The sequence below is a fragment of the Echiichthys vipera genome (assembly GCF_963691815.1).
Source record: "Echiichthys vipera genome assembly, chromosome: 16".
Taxonomy (NCBI): domain Eukaryota; kingdom Metazoa; phylum Chordata; class Actinopteri; order Perciformes; family Trachinidae; genus Echiichthys; species Echiichthys vipera.
In genome coordinates, this window is record NC_139841.1 from 28169492 (window position 1) to 28190191 (window position 20700).

Here is a 20700-nt window from a genome sequence, read left to right on the forward strand (position 1 = left end):
GTTTTAGTGAGACTTGTGCACCAAAGATCCGTCCTGATGCTGGATTTTCATCGACTGAACTTTAATTTAAAATGGCGAAGGACGCCCTGGTTACATCACAAAACAACAAAGCGCACAAGAGTTATAACAGCACACAAAAGTTACATTTACACACAAATTACACAACAAAGACGTCCAAAAATGAATAACTGACTAAAGAAGGAATAGAATAAAGATGTTTGTTTGTAGATTTAAAGAACATTTTCAAGCGTCCTACCGGAGCTCAAGAGCAACAGCAGCAACAGGTGATCCATGTCCAGGTCGACCGCTGCCCTCAGTGTATATCTGCGTACAGGAGCAGCTGCTTTATGTAATACTACGTCTGAGCGTCACGTCCTGCCTCTCTGTCCAGACCCGCCCCTCCGCCCACTCCGTCACAAACTGATTTTATCTCATCTTCAGCCTCTGATCCTGGATCAGGTCTCAGGGGCAGCAGCTCCAGCAGGGGACCCCAAACTTCCCTTTCCCGGGCCACATTAACCAGCTCTAACTGGGGGATCCTGAGGCGTTCCCAGGCCAGTGTGGAGATCTAATCTCTCCACCTGGTCCTGGGTCTTCCCCGAGGCCTCCTCCCAGCTGGACGTGCCTGGAACACCTCCCTAGGGAGGCGCCCAGGGTTCATCCTTACCAGATGATCCTGAACCACCTCAACTGGCTCCTTTCAACACAAAGGAGCAGCGGCTCTACTCCGAGTTCCTCACGGATGCTGAACTTCTCCCCCTCTCTCTAAGGGAGACTCCAGACCCCCTCCTGAGGAAACACATTTCACACACTTGGACCTGGACCTGGTTCTTTGGGTCCTGACCTGGACCTGGTTCTTTGGGTCCTGACCCAGCTTTCATGACCACAGGTGAGGGTAGGAACCAAGATTGACCGGTAGATCCAGAGCCTTGCTTTCCGCCAGAATTACACTTTAAGGTGTAGAGTTTGGATGCCAACCTCCCTCTCTCTGTCAGAAACAGGACCACGGTTTCATATAACGCTGCGGCTGTTAGACACCGCGCTGATTATAATACCAGGCTGCATAAATCAGATAAACAGCGTGGGCGGTGAGGGGGCAAACCTGGGCCTTCAGCCTGTGGAAAACGTCTAAATCAGAAGGAATCTGCTTTGGTGTTTTGGTGCATAAACAAGAAATATAGAATAAAAATATTTGAATATAAGTTTGTATGTATACATAGAGATATATTCTAGGGTATTTTGCAAAGCGTCACACTATCTAATACATGGAGGATGTTTCGATTCCTGTTCATCTGATCTTTGACCCGATATGAAGCCACGATCAGATTAATGCTCACAGGGACTAATCTTTCTTTGAGTCTGTAAAACATCAGTAAATGGTAAAAAAAAAGATCATGAAAACCTTTAAGTTGATTCCTTTTGAGTCACATAAATGATCGAAATTGAACCAGACAATAAAACACAGACAAAGGTGCTTTAGAAAACGACTTCATTTTAATCGAATGCATTCAGCAGTACGTTAAATCAGTTTAGCAATCACGCTGTAAAGCCATTAAAGAAACATATAGTTACACATACATTTCTAATGGAGAGCTACCTAATCATACCCTGATGGGGTTGTGACATGCTGTGTATTGATTTATTAAGCCAATCAAATTTGTGTAATGTATCGTCTCTGCTCAGCAGAAGCTTCCTATTCCAGATCAATCCTCTGTGAAGAATTTTCCAAAAACATATTCCCTTAAAACCACATGTATCTCCACTCCAAATGTTTCTCCAACAAGTGAAAACTCTCTGAGAAGTAAACAAATGAATAACCTACGTGTTGTGTATGTTCTCAAGCTGGTATGTTGCAGCACACTGAAGTGGTTAGTACGATCTTACATAGATGTTGAACGTAGTAATCAATCAATAGTGTACTCAAAAGGATAGTCCTGTGTGGGCGCAGAGTTAAAGATGACGCTGTCGAACGGGTTCTCAGTCATCCAACTGTCCACCGGAAACCAGGAGTCGTACCAGGATGTGGTTCTCTCTGTTTCAGGTATTGTTGTGGGGGCGCTTGTGGTTGTGGTTGTGGTTGTAGCAGGAGTGGTGCCAACACCAGCTCGTAACCTCTGCTGACGCAGCCGGCGTAGACGCATGATCCGGAGCCGCCTGAGTCGCTCTGCGTTCTGAGCCATGGCGTGACTGTCGACCGTAGTGGCCGCAGGGCTGCTGGCTGGCGTCGTTTTCACCACGTTTACTTTGGGGACCAGTCGAATGGGCCTCTTGCCGCTGAGCGCCATGATTTGTTTGATGCGGTCCCAGTTGGATTTGGCCAAAGTGAAGCTGCATGACGTGGCTCCAGAGTCGTAGCCCACCATGCATAGTCTGGTCTGAGGGGTGTAGCCCTCAACTTTGGCCGTCACCCTGTACTCTCCAGGGTTCAACAGCCGCCAGTAGTCACCGCCTAAAGCTAGAACGAGTGCAGGTTAATGGTTAGGATCTGAAATCTGCATATCATGCATAGTATCACCGTTGTTGTCACCAACATACCAGTTCTGACATCGTGACGTATTCCCTCCACAGATATGGTGGCGTTAGGAAGCGGATTTCCCTCCACGTCTCTCACCACACCCTTTATCCCTCGATTTACCTGCACAGGAAACAGCATGTCATGCCTAAAACAGAACCGTGTGAAGGGGATGCCGCGGCTTAGCTTGTCAAGTTGCCAGCAGCTGGTTTTAGAACGAAAAGCTCAGTTCAGACCAACAAATTTGCAAAACGTGCAACTACTTGCAATGTGCAGGTCTGCAACGTTCTGGAACCTGCCAGTTTACGCCAACATGACACAATGCAGGAAGTTGCAAGTTTCAACTGGTCTTTCAACTGGGGTTTACAGATCTATGAGCTTGAAGGTTCATCTGATGCCAAAATGCTGCATGGAGGTTTAAATGAGTTTAATTAGTTCATGAGGCTGGATTTTATAACTCTGGAAAGTTGTCACAGTCATAGTTGTTTTATCTTTCGTCACAACAATCAAAGTGTTCACGTAACAATCTGATCTACCAGGAATGTGCGCTTGCTTGTATCTCATTGGACAATGCAATTTGCCAGATGAGAAACTGCTGTTGCGCTCTGAACGAAGGCTGTAGAGTAACACTGAGCCGCAATAAAGGCCAACTTGTCACCAGCTACAATGGTGGCAAGTTCTCGCAGTGGGACAAAACACGACGTGGATCCCGCATGCAACATAGTCAATCTCTCCAATGGTCACTTGCATGCTCCAACCATGCATAGTCTTGCTTAACTATGGCTAAATACACTGCCATCCCTGTTTGAAAGGCTCTTATATCCATGAGTAACTGTCATTTAGGAGCCTCTTCCTATACCTCCTCACCAGAGAGAATGATGTTCCTTAGTTAAGTTTGGTTTTGTCATTGCCTGCCGAGAGTAAGCGCTGGAAAGAAGTGCGTCATCTTGTGCTTGTAATTCCTGTGCCATTCTTGTTTACTGTTAATCCCAAACGAGTTAGCGCTACTTCGTTACCTCCAAAACAATCCCCAACCAGGAAAGTTAGCAAACATCCTGAGGCTTCAAAGAGCCAATGGAGGCGGCCACCACTGTTGACCACGCCACTTCCCACAGAACGAACAGATGAGCAAACCTTTTTACAGTCAACCCTCTCAAGTTTGCAGGGGCTGTGATAAGAGTCTCATACTTATGATTGCAGTTCTCACTTGTTCAATGAAGGACAACAGAGCCTCGCGGTTGTTCTCCCACTCCAAAGGCAGTTCACTCTCATGGGGAAACTTGTCACAGCCCAAGAAGACGGACAGCTCGAAGCAGTTGGTGTGCAGGTAGCTGAAGTCATTCATACCTGTGGGAGAGGAAAGCTTCAGACGAGAGAAGCTGTGGAGTAACCAGGACACAGTTTCTGTAAAAACGTGTTGCTGTACAGTTTTAGATCACCACAAATGTAAATCTATTCACCTTCGTTCAATTGGATTGGCTACAGAAGTCTGACCAGCCAACCTTGGATACCATCATGGTTGGATTACCAACCAGGAGAAGCAGGTAACGGCCCCAAAAAGCTTCAGAATCGCTGTGAACCCCATTTATTCTAGTTCATACATGACTCACATGGTGCATATTTCTAAAGAACTTAGTTTCAAAATTATACTTTGGCGTGATCTGAATTTCGTCGTCTGTATGACACACCTAAACAGAACTTCTTGCAAGTCTATGTGCATTTTCGTGGACAGCCAAACCTTAAATAGATATATTGCTGATTTTAATTCAGGTCTGTGTCTGTAGTGGTTAGCACTGTCGCCTCACAGCGATAAGGTTCCAGGTTCGCAGGCCGGCCTGGGCCTTGCTGTGTGGAGTTTGCATGTTGTCCCCGTGTCTGCGTGGGTTTTCTCCGGGTTCTCCGGTTTCCTCCCACAGTCCAAAGACGTGCAGGTGTTGGGTTCATTGATGACTCTAAATCACCCGTAGGTGTGAATGGTTGTCTGTCTCTGTTCGTCTCTATGTGTCCTGTGATAGACTGGCGTCCTTTCCAGGGTGGACCCCGCCTCACGCCTGATGTCAGCTGGGATCGGCTCCAGCCCCCCGCGACCCCGACAGGGACAAGTGGTTGAAGATGAATGAATTAATGAATGAATGTGTCATGGTAATGTGAGCACTATGTTCAGAAAAACAGTGTTTGCCCTCTCTCCATTACGGAAATTCAAGAGGAACGGAGAATCGTTAATTTGCCAAATGCGCCCGCTGACACGTTTCGGCAGATCTCCAGTGCTTCTTTCTTCTGGGACTTCCTTGGTCTCTACTGAAGCTGTCACCTGTAGTTTGGTTTGCTGTGTGCACTGTACTTAATTTGGATGCCAAACAAATTCATCCATCAATGGACGTGAACGTCAACATGGATGCTTTCTTGTATCCTTTTCTGTGTAAAAACTTACTGCCCACCACTGGATCCCAGCTGGCTCTGTTGGTGATGCCTTGTCCCGCAGTGATATCATCCCCGTGGCAGGAGCCTCGGTAGGTCTCTGTCATGGTCAGGTGGCTGTGGGCGTACGACATCGCCAACCATCGAAACATGGTGTCGTCGGGCGTCTCCCTCAGAGATCCCTCGTTCTGTCTCTGGATGCGAGCCCAGGTCTCCTCGTTCATCTCAGAGTTACCTCTCCAACGCCGGCTATCCGTTAACTTAAACATAACAAAGGGATTTTAGGGTTAATGCTTGGTTGCGGAACTGATATCTATCTTTAATGAGTTCTTCTTTGTGAGGTAGCCTTACGGAAATTGGCGGACGCTGCATATCAAAAGGGTATGCGACCAGTTTTTCTCCTCCTTGCAGATTAGCTCCCAGCACAAATGGGTTGCGCTCCATCCAGGAAATGATGTATTTTGTCTCAGTAGCAAGCTGTGAAAGCAAAAAGCAGAGAGATGTTTGAATGTCAGCACACTGTGGAGGATTAAAGTTGGAAATGTTCACTTGCTCTGTTCCTGCATTAAAAAACAAACTCACAGAGCCGTTCAGGGAGTTTTCTGGGAGCGGGATGTGATGATTGGGTATGACGCGAGGGACCCAGCCTCTGTCCTCGGCTCCCCACAAGATGCTGTTGAGGTCCGGGAAGTTCTGGAAGATGTCGTAACCTTCTTCGGTCCAATGGCCCAGCGCCCAGTTCCCCATCTCCGAACCCTGGATGACAAGAAGGAGAGCTGCATTAGGCCTCAAGAATATTTGAAAGGTGTTGCATACAGACGTAAGTCTTGGATACCGGTGGAGGAAAGACGATGCAGTGCCATATAGGCTACCTTTTTGCATGCAGCTGGTGCCCCTTTTCTCCACCTCTGCCTTGTAGTCCACCACTAACTGCCGATACTAGTATTCTGACCCATACGCCCCTTTCACACATGCACCGCAACCCTGAAATTATCCGGAGGAGCTGTATGTGAGGTGTCTGCATCAGATGGACCGGACATTAAACCGACTTTACACTGCTAGCTCCCTGGTACAGAGTCAGTGTCATGTCAGATGTGAATAGAGCAGGTCTTTGTCTGGAGAATTCACAGGCAGTGAGTGGACGTGTTGATGACGTCTCTATCATGCGTCTGGCACAACACCCCAAGTATGCACACACCCTAGGGTGAAGAAGAGGGTGATTTACACGAAGAAGCAAACGAAAATGTCTAACTGGAAAGACAAAAAGATTCAGGAACTTCTGTGGGTTAGGGCGGCACAGATATCAGCAAACATATTCAAGGAACAGCAAGAGCCTCGGTTATGACCAAATAACAAACCGGCTATGTTACCGCGGTGTAATCTGCATCTGGCATGCTCTTCCGGGCGCTAACACTCCCCTAAATCAGAGTATTTCCAGTAAGTGAGAACTCATCTGACACGGAGAATCTCCTGTTGAGGGCTACATGAATGAAAGAGTAACTTGTCAATGTCCACACCTAGAGTTCCTATGAGAAAACGACGATAGTTTGTGCTTCGTTTGTAGTTTACACCGACGTTCTGCAGTTAAATGTGTGTTCCCTCGTACCATCTCAAAGGCCAGCTCGTAAGCGTCGGGGTTGAGTGAAGGCACCAGGTGTATTCTCACTCCGTCCACCAGGCGGCGCACTCTGGGGTTCTCATCGTTGTACTCCTTGCATAGAAACTGCATCAGCAGGAGGAGAAGCTCTCGGCCCAGCGCCTCGTTACCGTGGAGACCGGCTGTGTACCGAAATTCAGGCTCACCTGGTGAAAGCGGGAACAAAAGGAACAGCACACTTTATTTATTGACACCAGGACAAGTGGCTTCAATGTAACGATACAGGAAGGAATCACGGTTTGTCTTTTGCATATCTTGAGAACAGGGCGACAGAGTGGTGTGGTGGTTAGCACTGTCGCCTCACAGCAAGAGGGTTCCTGGCTCAAATCCCGGCTGGGGCCCTTCTGTGTGGAGTTTGCACGTTGTCCCTGTGTCTGCGTGGGTTTTCTCCGGGTTCTCCGGTTTCCTCCCACAGTCCAAAGACGTGCAGGTGTTGGGTTCATTGATGACTCTAAATCACCCGTAGGTGTGAATGGTTGTCTGTCTCTGTTCGTCTCTATGTGTCCTGTGATAGACTGGCGTCCTGTCCAGGGTGGACCCCGCCTCACACCTGATGTCAGCTGGGATCGGCTCCAGCCCCCCGCGACCCCGACAGGGACAAGAGGCTGAATAAATTAATGAATATCTCGAAAATGAGGGGTCTATTGTTGCCGTCTGTTTACGTACCCTGTGTGTTTGACCGACCGATGTCACGTTAACACACACACACACACACACACACACTGTCGGGGGCTCGTACCTGTCTCATGCTCTCCGGGGTTGTCGGAGATCTCCATGGCGTACATCTTCAGACCCTGAGAGCTTTTACCGATGTTGTAGATCCTGGTGATGTTGGGACACTCTTCGTTTATCACCTTCATCATCTGGAAGGGAAACACTTTGTGATATTGTTGTTTTCCGTGTAGGATTATTTAACAATGCAGACTTCAACACACACCTGTCTCATGTCCTTGTAGTTGTGGTGTCTGAAGTCCAGGTCGTCGGACGTGTCGACCTCGTTCTCGCTGCAGTAAGTGCCTGAAAGAAGCGACGTGGTGTTAGTCTGGGGACGATGTGACCTTTAACGATGTGTGTCTTTCTGATGTGAAGCTGCTGCTGGTGTGAAATGACAGCGGAGCAAAGAGAACTGAAAGAATGAGGTGGATCTGTCGTCAACAACATTCAAAGTTTGCAGATTCCCCTGGGATACGTTACTGTTACAGTACGGGATCTGGCAACTGGACGCACAACATGATCTCTCTCTCTCTCATATATAAATACTGTATATATATTTATAACATAAACTATTTAAAAAGAGAAAATACAATCAGAGTGGGAAATATTACCACTTTTTTCATGAAATATGACTTTTTTCTCAATATATTACTACTTTTCTCATGAAATATGACTTTTTTCTCAATATATTACAACTTTTTTCATGAAATATGACTTTTTTCTCATGAAATATGACTTTTTTCTCAATATATTACAACTTTTTTCATGAAATATGAGTTTTTTCTCAAAATATTACAACTTTTTTCATTAAATACGACTTTTTTGTCAAAATATTACAACTTTTTTCATGAAATATGACTTTTTTCTCAAAATATTACAACTTTTTTCATGAAATATGACTTTTTTCTCAAAACATTACAACTTTTCTCATGAAACATGACTTTTTTCTCAAAATATTACAACTTTTTTCATGAAGTATGACTTTTTTCTCAAAATATTTCAACTTTTTTCATGAAATATCAAACTTTTTCTTGAAAAGTTAAAACTTTCACCTCTAAATCTTCCGACCTTATTTCTTTAAATGTTCTTTTATTCTGAAAGAACTTCGTAATGGTGCATTAGTAATATGAGTAGTAGAGTAAATATATTTAGTCCCTTTCCACCTCTGTGAAACAGGACTCAGTTATGTAACGCACTCTTTAACACTGAGGTTATGAAGTTCCTGTTGTGAAACTCAGAGTTTGGCACAGAGTCCGGTTCGTTCTCCCAGCGGAGGATGACGTGTCCCCGTTAGGAATGAGAGCGCTCGCTGACTCATGAGCTCATGAAACTCTTCAAAACAACATGCAAAGCTCTGGAAACAAGGCGTCCTGGTGTCTGAGAGAAGAGACGAGACAACAGAAAAGTGGTGTTGTGTGATACTGACTGGGTAGCTGACAGGCCAGGACCTCCGCTCTCAAACACAAGCTCCCGTTCCAGCTCTGAGGCAGGATGCGGATGTAGCGCGCCACCACGGGCGCAGCAAACTGACCCAGAACCGGCGTGTCCTTGTCCACGTTAGCGTAGAACAACTGCAGAAAACGGGTCACAGAGCAAAGTTAGAATCTGTCCGTGTGAACTGATGTTTGTACTGTTTCATTTGCACTCAGGGCGCACTCACACTGTGCCTCCGTCCCGTGCTCAAACAGGTTCACGGCTAAAGTCTGGTTCCTTTGACCAGTGTGAGTGCAACCTGTCATGTCTAACTCCCCGTTTGGGAGAGGTGGGCTTTAGTAAAGCACGTTTGCACGTGTACGAGCACGAGCGTGCGCACGTGTACGAGCACGAGGCCTACGGCGGTTCTGAGGTCATTTCCTGTGCGCCTGTTGGGACGTAGAAAAAAGAAGGAGGGACCATGCGTGGACATTTCAAACAATGGCGGTGAAAGGTTCACGTTGGTGTGATGCGGAGGTGGAGTGTTTACTGCAGATTTGGTCGATGAAAAGATTCAAAAACAGTCGACAAGACGCACAAAAACTCCGAGGTCTACGGAAAGATCTGGAAACAAAGCCACGCATCGCCATGACGTCATCAATGCGTGTGACGTGTTACGGCGTGATGACGTATAGGCAGCAAGAAGCATTCTCCGAGGCCCAGGTAGTGCGAGTACAAACGGGCCTGGAGGGGGGGACAGGGACCCTAAAGCACGGGGCACGGGACGGAGGCACAGTGGGAGGGCGCCCTCACCCATTCAGCGTAGCCGTCGTGCAGCGTCGTCCAGTCCCGGCTGTCGTTACTGAAGGCCACGAAGTAGGACGACACGAAATCCTCCCTGTAGGAAGAAAAACGGATTTATCGGCCCGTGTTTGTGCTCGATGTGTAGAAGCTCATTTGATGTTTTTAAGGCGGATTTATGGATTCATAAAAAGAGAAATCTGGAAAAACAGTCTGATATGTCAACTAATGAAACAATAATCTCCAATTATTCTGACCTTTTCTCGAAATATTAACACTTTTTTCCTCAAATATCACAACTTTTGTGTTGAAATATTATATTAAATATTATCATAAGGCACTAGAGGCAAAAAAAGCCTCATTTATAAAACATTTATTCATGAAAACATGCAGAAAATTGATGTTTTTAAGGCAGATTTATGGAGCCATAAAAAGAGAAATCTGTAAAAACCTTTGACTCTAATATGTCAACAAATAGAAAACAATAATTTTGAACCAGACTTTATCCAAAGTTCACATTTCTGATCTGGAAATGGATGAAAATGAGCTGATATTTCATCACAAAATGCCTCATTTGCTCACTCACAGTTGCTCGGAGTTCCTTCCCTGAGTGATGACCCCGGTGAACTCCACCTCTCTGCGGGCGTCGACCTCAAACCAGTTGTTGCTCTCCTCCGGCTCTGCGCACCATGCGCCGCCGTACAGGTCGTCCTCGTTACCCGAGCCCTGCACACGACACGCAGCGTTTATTTCCAACGCTCATGTTTCCCCAGTTAGCAGCTGCAGTGGTTGGTGTTCTCTGCGTGTACCTGCATGTTGAGGCGCCCCCTCTGGGCCGTGAAGCCGTGGTGGGACTGAGAGGAGGCCAGCAGCTGGTCGTCTTCCACCCGATGGGACTCCAAACCCAGAGGAGGACACTCTGAGAGGGGCAGCGAACACACACTGGGTCACTCTCATGGTCCACGTTCAAATCATGCAGTGGTTTCATTATTGGGAGAGTTGCTAACAGTGATTAGCTCAGGGCAGCACGGTGAAAGCATTCAAAGGTCTTTTTTAACCACTAATGCTGCTGAAAATAACAGCAAACCTCTGCAGCAGCATGAGAAGAGTCCCTACACACAACAAAGCAGCAATGGGCTCCTTCCACTGTAATGGACTTTACTATGAGAGGAGCTGGTACAGGGGCCCGTAGGTAAGGGCGCCCTCCCACTGTGCCTCCGTCCCGTGCCCCGTGCTTTAGGGTCCTTGTCCCCCCCTCCTGGCCCGTTTGTACTCACACTACCTGGGCCTCGGAGAATGCTTCTTGCTGCCTATACGTCATCACGCCGTAACACGTCACACGCATTGATGACGTCATGGCGATGCGTGGCTTTGTTTCCAGATCTTTCCGTAGACCTCAGAGTTTTTGTGCGTCTTGTCGACTGTTTTTGAATCTTTTCATCGACCAAATCTGCAGTAAACACTCCACCTCCGCATCACACCAACGTGAACCTTTCACCGCCATTGTTTGAAATGTCCGCGCATGGTCCCTCCTTCTTTTTTCTACGTCCCAACAGGCGCACAGGAAATGACCTCAGAACCGCCGTAGGCCTCATGCTCGTACCTGCAAACGTGCTTTACTAAAGCCCACCTCTCCCAAACGGGCCGTTGACGGCAAGCGTGCCGCTCCTAGACGTGGTACGGTTGCACTCAACTGGTCAAAGGAACCAGACTTTAGCCGTGAAACCTGTTTGGGCACGGTACGGAGGCACAGTGGGTTCTCTAACTACGCTGTTGCTGCTTCGTTTTCTGCGTATTGACTCTTCTCATGTGATACAATGATGTCAGTTAATGTCAGTAATGAAGTGGGGACATTTAACGGTGACATCTGTGAGAATTTAAAAAGTTAGAAAGAAGAAAACGAGGTTCGCTCACTTTTCAGCTCCACAGGCGCAGAGATCTGCTTCAGCCGCTCCTCTTCCTCCTCCTCCCACTTCTTCCTCAGCCGCTCAGCTTTTCACCGCGTAACGACAAAACAACATGCGTCAGAAACATGTTTCTTTTTTCACGTGGGCCTCGATCTCCAGCCAACAACCACTGCACCAAATATATTCCATATGTGCATTCCTCGTGTGTTTCCTGTCTGAAATATGTCGGAGGTGCTTTTCCTGAAGGTCGATCACGAGGGAGACTCTTCGTTCGATGCTGCAGGAAATACCAGACGGCTGTGTCGGACTTTAACTACCGTTATCAAACCGTTTCCTCTCCCTCCTCTTGATCTAATCATGAGATCAGACAGCTGAGCTTTATGTGGTGGCGGCTGTGGCTCAGTGGAAGAGTGGGTCGTCCTCCATTTGAGAGATCAGGGTTCGATCCCCAGCTCCCCCGGCCCACACATGCATAAACAGGACCTATCTACATTTATCCTGAATTCTCCAGTTGCTTTTGTTTCATGATGATTAAATAAAATAGATGTGGATGAGACAGGAGGGACCACACATGCACATGCACACACACACACACACACACACACACACACACACCTGTGAGGAGCACCTGGAGATTATATGAAAAAAGAAAAAGGCAGCAGTGTAGTGAGGAAGTGTTGGCACCAGCTGCAGAGAAACAACTTCATTCTTATTACACACACACACACACACACACACACACACACACACACACACACACACAAATAAAAGGTGTGTGTGTGTGTCAGGTGTGAATCGTCTGACCTTTAAAGTGAGGGGATAGTGCGCTTTAGTGTGTGTCTTACCAACATTTTCGGTGGCGAAGCGAAAAAGTCAAACTTGACAAGGACACACACATGCGTACACACACACACACACACACACACACACACACACAGATGGAGAGATGTCAGAGCGAGGGGGCTGCCGATGGCTCAGCACCCGATGGCTCAGCACCCGATGGCTCAGAGCCCGTGCAGTTGGGGATTTCGTTGCCTTGCTCAACAGCACCTCTGAGATGAACTGGCACCTCTCCAGCCACCAGTCTACGCTCCACGCTTTACACAGGGACTCAAACCGACGACCCTCCGGTTCCCAGCCAAACTGTCCAACACACTCCCCAGAGTTAGAAGAGAAACGGGTCAAAACCTTTTTCGGCCTTCTCTCTGCGCGCTCTCTCCTCCTCCTCCTCCTGTTTCTTCGCAGCCACTGTGACGACAAACAAACAGACCGTTCAGAACCTGCAGCACGTTTCACTTATCGTCAGGACGTTCTTATGAGTGACGCACGTACAGTCGGCGTAATCGTACTCTTCATACCACGGGCCGACGAACGGGACGGTGGTGGTTTCCTCTGAAACAGAAGCAAACACACACTTTTCTCGTTGTTCTTCGACACAAAAAAACACTTTTCTGCTCTGGAAATGTTTAAAAACAAGTGTTTATTTAATAAGATTATGCATCCTAATAACTAATTAATAACTATTTAAATAAACCCCACAATAAATCCTGCGTTCCTGCAATAATGACTCGTACGAAGAGTTTTAACGGACAAAAACTAAATATATAAATGCATAACTAAGTAAAGAGTTACATGGGTAAATCACAGATTGCTGTTATAAGTATATATAAAAATAAAGTGTATAATGTGTTAATAAGTAGGTAAATATATTAATGAATAAATAAATATATTTGAATATATGTATAAATAAATTAATGAAAACGAAATAAATGTCATATTTATTGTTGTATAAATTGTTGTTTAATTTATTTTGTGATTTAATTTATTTATTTTTGGTGTCAATTAAGCATTATATATAAATTAAACCATTATTTATTTATTTATTTTGTCATTTTAATGAATAAAATATAATTATATACATAATTATTTAAGTACTTATTTGCAGATTCAACACATTCAACAGAGTAAGAAGATAAACATTTAAAAATTAAACTTATTTATCTTTAATGTTGAGAGACGGAGTCGTACCTACCTGGTATGAACAGGAGCTCAGGGGTCGTGGGGACTTCTTTGTTACGACCGGGCACCAAGTCTGTGAACGCAGCACACACACACACACACACACACACACACACACACACACACACACACACACACACACACACACACACACAGTATTATTATAGTATATTATAATTATAATATATAATATTATAATTAATATGCAGAACATAAAGGAACATTTCATCGTTCAGTTCATCACAAACATTAAACATCAACACATCTGGAGACAGGAAGGAGCTAAAGCTGTCGGACACGTGTGTGTGTGTGTGTGTGTGTGGGGGGGGGGGGGGGGGAGAGAATATTTACCTCTGATTATTCTAAAGGGGTTTTTACTTTAACTATTAAAAGTTTTTTCTCAAATTATTACCTTTATTATGACTTTTTACCTCAACAAATTCTTCCTCAAAATATTCCAATTTTCCCCTAAAAGTCTTCTAATAAATTCCCCTCAAATTTTGACTTTTCTCCTCAAAATATTACAACTTTCTCGTAAAATATGACATTTTTTCTTGAAATATTTCAACTTTTTCTTCAAAATCTTCTGATATTTTCCTGTAAATTATTCAGACTTCTTTCCTCAAATATTTCAACATTTATACTCGAAATATTACAAACTTTCCCCTCAAAATACTACGACTTTTTCCAAATTATATTATGACTTTTTTTTATTGAAATATTTCAACTTTTATTCTTGTAATATTACAAAAGTTTCCCCTCAAAATACTACGACTTTGACCTCAACATATTCCAATTTTTTACTTAAAATATTACAACTTTTTCCCTAAAAATCTTCTGATAAATTTCCCTCGAATTATTAAGACTTTTTACATCAGAATATTTAAACTTTTTCCACAAATTATGTCATTTTTTTCTTGTAATATTTCAACTTTTCTCCTCAAAATCTTCTGATATTTTCCTGTAAATTATTCAGACTTTTCTCCTCAATTTATATTATAATAATTGATTATAAGAATTACATCAAAATATTACAAATGTTTTAACTAAAAATCTTCTAATAAATTTATTATTATTATTAAAATTATTAAGACTTTTTCCCTCAAATTATTACAACTTTTTTTCTTGAAATATTACAAACTTTTCCCTCAAATTATTAAGACTTGTTTCATCTTAGTTTTCTTTAACGGTCGCTGACAAACGTGCAGAATGAAGTCATTTCTCATTTCCCCGCCACAATAAAAGCTCACACTTGTAACGGGGCCCGTGCTTTCCCGCTGCACTCGCCCGTTACAAGTGTGACCTTTGTTTGATTCCTTTGTTCAGGAGCCGGTAAATATTTATGTGTCATGATCCGTGTTAATATCACAACAGAATTGCAGTCACAGGTGGGATCATAGAGGCGATATTTAGGAACAGAAGAGTCAAAAACCAGGACTGTATCTCGTGAGCGTGCACTGACTCCAGGTCAGGGACCCGGGAAAGTCTCACCCAGGTCCGGCTCCACGGGCTCCTCCCACCTGGGTCCCTGTGGGGTCACGGGTCGAATCACTGTGGACGTGGAGTCAAAGACAATGATGAGTATTTATATTATATTAACGTCCGTGTCAGGAATACATGAGAGGTAAAATGACTGTTAGCAACTGTAGCTAACACACCGACCATGAAGTACAACCACACAACTGTGTGTTTGAACCACGAGTGTAGAGCGTACGTACGTGTGTCCCAGCCCAGCTCGATCAGCAGCCGCTCCTCCTCCTCGTCCACAGAGGGACCCTTGGTCTCTGGCTGCACCGTGGTCGTGGTCGTGGTCGTCGTCTTTGGTTGCTTGGTGGCTTTGGGCGCCTTCGGCTTCTTCGTGGGTTTTGGCGCCTTGGGTTTTTTGGTGGCTTTGGGCCTTTTGGTGGGTTTCGGGGTCTTCTGCTTCTTGGCTTTGGCTTCCTTGTCGGCTGCTTTCTTCGCCTTGGCTTCAGAGAGACGAGTGGAGAAGAGGAGAACGTGATCTCGTGTTAAGCAGCTTCCAACAGAACGAGGTGTCATTTGCAGCCTTACGAGCACACGCAGGCTGGTTTTATTACATTAGAAGCAAACGTGAAGGATTTTTGCACCTCCTGCATTTGGAAAAGATTCAGTTCTCATTGAGAAAACGTGAAAAACAGATTCTACCGGCTCTGGAAACCTTTCACAGACCACTTTAAGAGCAACGCACCAATTTCTTCCTCCGCTCAGCCGGGTTTAAAGGGGAGTCCCAAACATTCGGTCAATCTGACCCCCCCCCCCCCACCCCCCCCCCCGTCATTTATTTTATTTTTCCTCTCTTTCTTTCTCTTTTTCATCTTTTTATAAATAAAAATGGAAATGTTAACTGGTTAAAATATCTTGCAAACATGTTTGGCATTCTTCTAAACATGTGGCAACTCATTTTTCAGAGTATTTTTGTTGTTTTGTTGAATATTTTCTACATATTTGTATCAGAAATACTATTTTCAGTTGTGTTTAACTTTAAAAAGCCGACTAGTTGCAGTTGCAACTCTACCGTTTGGCCACTATGTTAAATTGGCTTCAGAGTTAAAAAAACGAAACACGTTACCAACATCTCAAAAGTACCGTAGTCTTAATTAAAAAGGATTATCTTGTCTGTCCGTAAATGAACAGAAAGTGTTTTTTTTATCTTTCTGCACCAAATACGTCGACTTTACTGCAACAAGACAAGAATTCACTTAGTTACTGACCACAAAATGGTTGTTTTTACATTTCTTTTCATGTACAGATTAAACAAACGAGACACAACATGAGTGATGCTCAAACTAGAATGGTTAGAGTCTGAATCCGGCGTAAAATCATCGCATGGTCTTTTTCTGAATGACGATACATCAAATAATCCATCGAGACAGTTTTTTTAATGTAACAACCATTAAGGTAGAAATCCAGGAGAGATGCTAACAGCCGGTCGTGGCTAACAGTGATTAGCTCGGGGCAGTACGGTGAAGGCATTCAAAGGTCTTTTTTAACCACTAATGCTGCTGAATATAACAGCAAACCTCTGCAGCAGCATGAGAAGAGTCCCTACACACACAACAAAGCAGCAACAGCGTAGTTAGTGAAGCCAGAGTTTATTAAAAACGTTCCTCCTTGAAGTGAACTCCGGTGTATTTGGTAATCGACGACCTGTCAACACGGACCTGCTGGGAAGGCCCAGATGTGTAAAACAGTCTTTTTTTTAAATTTTTGATCTAAATTCATGCCAAAAAAGACCAAGGGATGACTGGAACTACACTTTAAAGTTACTACAGGTGCTCAGGAAGAGCCTAATGAGAGTTTTTGCAAATCTAGAGTTCATCAAATCAGATTTTCAGGTTTCAAAGGTAACAGACGAACAAGCGGACGGATGGAGGCGATCATCAGTCAGCTCAGTGTCGCCTCACTCCTCCGTTTGCTGTCTGATGACAAACTGAGACGGCTCAACAGTGTAAAATAGATGGTTTCACACGTGAATATTACAGAGAGGAGATGTTCAAAGAGCTCCAGGCCTCAGTGTTTTTAATCCTCCCTCCTTATGTAACCATCAGCCTCACAGGGCGGCTTGTTTTCTGCTGCTAGACATGTTTCCTGATGTTCCACCGGTCCTTAAACACAACAACCCAGACTGCCAGACTCCCTCGCTCGCCCCCGGTGCACTGGGCAGTCACTTCTCATTACTGTCAGTCCTTATACAGCACGCTGCAGGTCCAGTGTTCAGACCTCAAAGCTTTTGGTTTCTCAGACACAACTGCAAAATGATGAATGGTCTGTTTCCTTGGTGGTTTTACTAAAAATGATTTCACATTTCATCCAGTGGTAAATATTTCAGTTTGAACTGAAGTGGTGAGGAGCATAAACGTGTGCTAAAGTGCCCTCTAGGAGCCAAAATGTGTGCTAAAGTGTCCTCTAGGAGCATAAACGTGTGCTAAAGTGTCCTCTAGGAGACACAACGTGTGCTAAAGTTCCCTCTAGGAGACACAACGTGTGCTAAAGTTCCCTCTAGGAGACACAACGTGTGCTAAAGTGTCCTCTAGGAGACACAACGTGTGCTAAAGTTCCCTCTAGGAGACACAACGTGTGCTAAAGTGTCCTCTAGGAGCCAAAACGTGTGCTAAAGTGCCCTCTAGGAGACAAAACACGTGCTAAAGTGTCCTCTAGGAGCATAAACGTGTGCTAAAGTGTCCTCTAGGAGCCAAAACGTGTGCTAAAGTGCCCTCTAGGAGCCAAAACGTGTGCGAAAGTGCTCTATAGGAACCAAAACGTGTGCTAAAGTGTCCTCTAGGAGCCAAAACATTTGCTAAAGTGTCCTCTAGGAGACACAACGTGTGCTAAAGTGTCCTCTAGGAGACAAAACATGTGCTAAAGTGTCCTCTAGGAGACACAACGTGTGCTAGAGTGTCCTCTAGGAGCCAAAACGTGTGTTAAAGTTCCTTCTAGGAGCCAAATCCTGTCCCAAAGTGTCCTCTAGGAGCCAAAATGTTTGCTAAAGTGTCCTCTAGGAGACTAAACGTGTGATAAAGTGCCCTCTTCAGTGGCGAGGACATGCTTCATGTGCCCTGATTTCCCCATGTGTTTAAGGCTCAACAGCACATGTTCTGTCCGTGCATATAATAGATGTTATCACAGCGAACAGAAGATAACAGCATTCGTGCCTTGATGTGCTGCAAAAACCTCCAAACTCTGGCTGAAACCGGGCTGATAAAGATGTTGCACGCTCAGCAAATCCTTCTCTGTATAAACAAAGCCTGAAAGCAGTGAAAAATGGTTTTGCGGTCTAAGGTTTTGGTTAATTACGGCCTTTTATGTAACTTAAATCAGCCACACATGAGAAGCTCTGGCTGCTTGGCTCGTGGGTTGTTTTTTTTTTTTGCTTCATGCAGCGGAAAAGTTAACATTCAGCACATCAGTGCCATTGCATCCACGCTGTTGAACGTGGGCCCTCTCGTAAATCCCGCCTGCTCACTTATGGAAACATTCGTAGTGGAAATATTTCTGCTGTTGCTCAGACTTGTGTATTTGTCACAGATGTGTCTTTTCTCAGAGACGTAATTGAGGCTCAGACGCCGCTCTCGCTGTAAAAAAGCTCCTTCTCTGATCACAGCGCCGGACAAAGCAGGACACTAAAACTTTAACAGTTGTGCACACGACCTGAGGGAGCTGCTCGGCTCAGCAGAGAGGCCGTCAACGCTGCCAACAAAGTGTCAGACCACCAACTGGATCACTGCAAGGTTCTGCCGCGTCACCTCTGAGACGCTTTAAAACAAAACTCTTCTGTTACACACACGCAGCCGCTTTCACAAAGGTTTCTGTGACCATATGAGGGTTAGCCTGAGACAAAGACATCTGAGGGGAAGCTGGAGACACTTGAGTAACTAGATAACAACCCACATGTTTCCCTGCCTCGCAGATTGATTGCAGACTTTTCCCGTCTGTGCGTCCTCAGCGTCTCCTCGGAGCAGAGAAGAGGACCAGAGGGGTCAAGGAAAACCTGCTCATTTATGCCCTTCAGAACTTAAAGTCCCCTCCAGGCGGGTTTTACAGTCTGTGAATACTCCTCTGCTGTGATTCATGTTTATTTCAGCACACTGAGAAGAGACTGGAAGCTCATTGACTCAGGCCCAATTGTTGGAAAACCTGTGCGAAAGTGCCCCCTGAAAGCCAAAACGTGTGCTGAAGTGTCCTCTAGGAGCATAAACGTGTGTTAAAGTGTCCTCTAGGAGCATAAACGTGTGTTAAAGTGTCCTCTAGGAGCCAAAATGTGTGCTAAAGTGTCCTCTAGGAGCCAAAACGTGTGCTAAAGTGTCCTCTAGGAGCATAAACGTGTGTTAAAGTGCCCTCTAGGAGCATAAACGTGTGCTAAAGTACCCTCTAGGAGCCAAAACATGTGCAAAAGTGTCCTCTAGGAGACAAAACGCATGCTAAAGTGTCCTCTAGGAGCCAAAACATGTGCAAAAGTGTCCTCTAGGAGACACAACGTGTGCTAAAGTTCCCTCTAGGAGCCAAAACATGTGCTAAAGTTCCCTCAAGGAGACAAAACGTGTGCTAAAGTTCCCTCAAGGAGACAAAACGTGTGCTAAAGTTCCCTCTAGGAGACAAAATGTGTGCTAAAGTTCACTCTAGGAGACAAAACATGTGCTAAAGTGCCCTCTAGGAGACACAACGTGTGCTAAAGTGCCCTCTAGGAGACAAAATGTGTGCTAAAGTGCTCTCTTCAGTGGCGAGGACGCGCTATATGTGCCCTTTTCGCTCCTCCCCTTCAAAGAGTCTTGCACGCCACTGCGAAATATGCATGAGAACAGCCTGCACACACACAGGTGAGCCCATGCTGCGCGTCCATGCAGCCAACGCTAGCTAACGTTAGCGCTCTGCAGTTCAGTTGTAATTGGTAGCGTCCTGAACCCCGACTCAGATAAGGAGTCTGTCGTCACTAAGATGTTGGACTAGCAGAATGGTAAAAGTGTGGTTAGCATCTGGTGTTTGTTAGCGTGTTAGCTTGTAGCTGCCAGTGTGTTTGCTCCCTGTCCAATAGAGTTTCACACATCAGACAGCTGATTGGTTTATGGATTAGTGACGGAGCGACTGAAGCTGTTGGACACGTTTTGAATGTCGGATATCAGAAAAGTCGCTTTAGTCAAACACTTTAGAGACACAAGCAGAAGAAATGCATTCACACGGATCAACGTCTCAACAGCAGACTGTGGGTCTTTGTTTTAGCACTTTCTTACCTGCCTCTATTTCCTCAGGTGTTTTCTTCTTCTTTGGTTTTGTCTTCTTGTCTTCCACCACTTCAGCCGGCTCGTCAGACACTTCGACCCCCTCTTCCTCCCGTCGTCTCCTCCCGGGCTCCTCCACCAGCTCTCCAGTTCCCCTCACCTGAGTCCGGCCTCTGGAGAGTTTCCTCTCCGTCACATCTTCTCGAGCGCCGGCCAGAGCGCAGCACAGGCTCAGACCCACCCAGACCGCCAGCACCTCGGCCCTCATTACACCGACTGGGATCAAACAGACTCTTTTACACTCAGACAAGCTGTAAAAAAAACTACACCAACATCTGACCTGCAGATGCACGGACTCAGCTTTAAATGGACGCAGAGAACAAAAGGGATGAGCTTGTCGGAGGTCTGTGGAGCGTCCCCCTCCTCTCTGGTGGAGTCAGCGCGGAGAGAGGGAGAGAAAATGTTGTGGGCTGGAAAGTTTTAACGCAGCCTCCCGGTCGTGCTGGAGAGGAGGAAGTGTGTCTG

At 45.4% G+C, this 20700-nt stretch overlaps 1 protein-coding gene across 1 annotated transcript; it reads right to left on the reverse strand.

The window, feature by feature from the left end:
* Positions 1–1472: 1472 nt before the first annotated feature.
* Positions 1473–20700, reverse strand: aebp1a (AE binding protein 1a). Its single transcript, XM_083929714.1, has 20 exons — positions 20188–20700; positions 15160–15408; positions 14933–14992; positions 13455–13514; positions 12755–12814; positions 12611–12670; positions 11430–11507; positions 10325–10434; positions 10102–10241; positions 9528–9612; positions 8728–8872; positions 7525–7604; positions 7327–7450; positions 6537–6733; positions 5513–5686; positions 5282–5407; positions 4944–5190; positions 3720–3859; positions 2536–2635; positions 1473–2455 (listed from the first exon to the last, which is right to left on the reverse strand). The coding sequence occupies exons 1-20, from the start codon at positions 20441–20443 to the stop codon at positions 1905–1907; spliced, it is 3042 nt and encodes a 1013-aa protein (XP_083785840.1). The 5' UTR covers positions 20444–20700; the 3' UTR covers positions 1473–1904.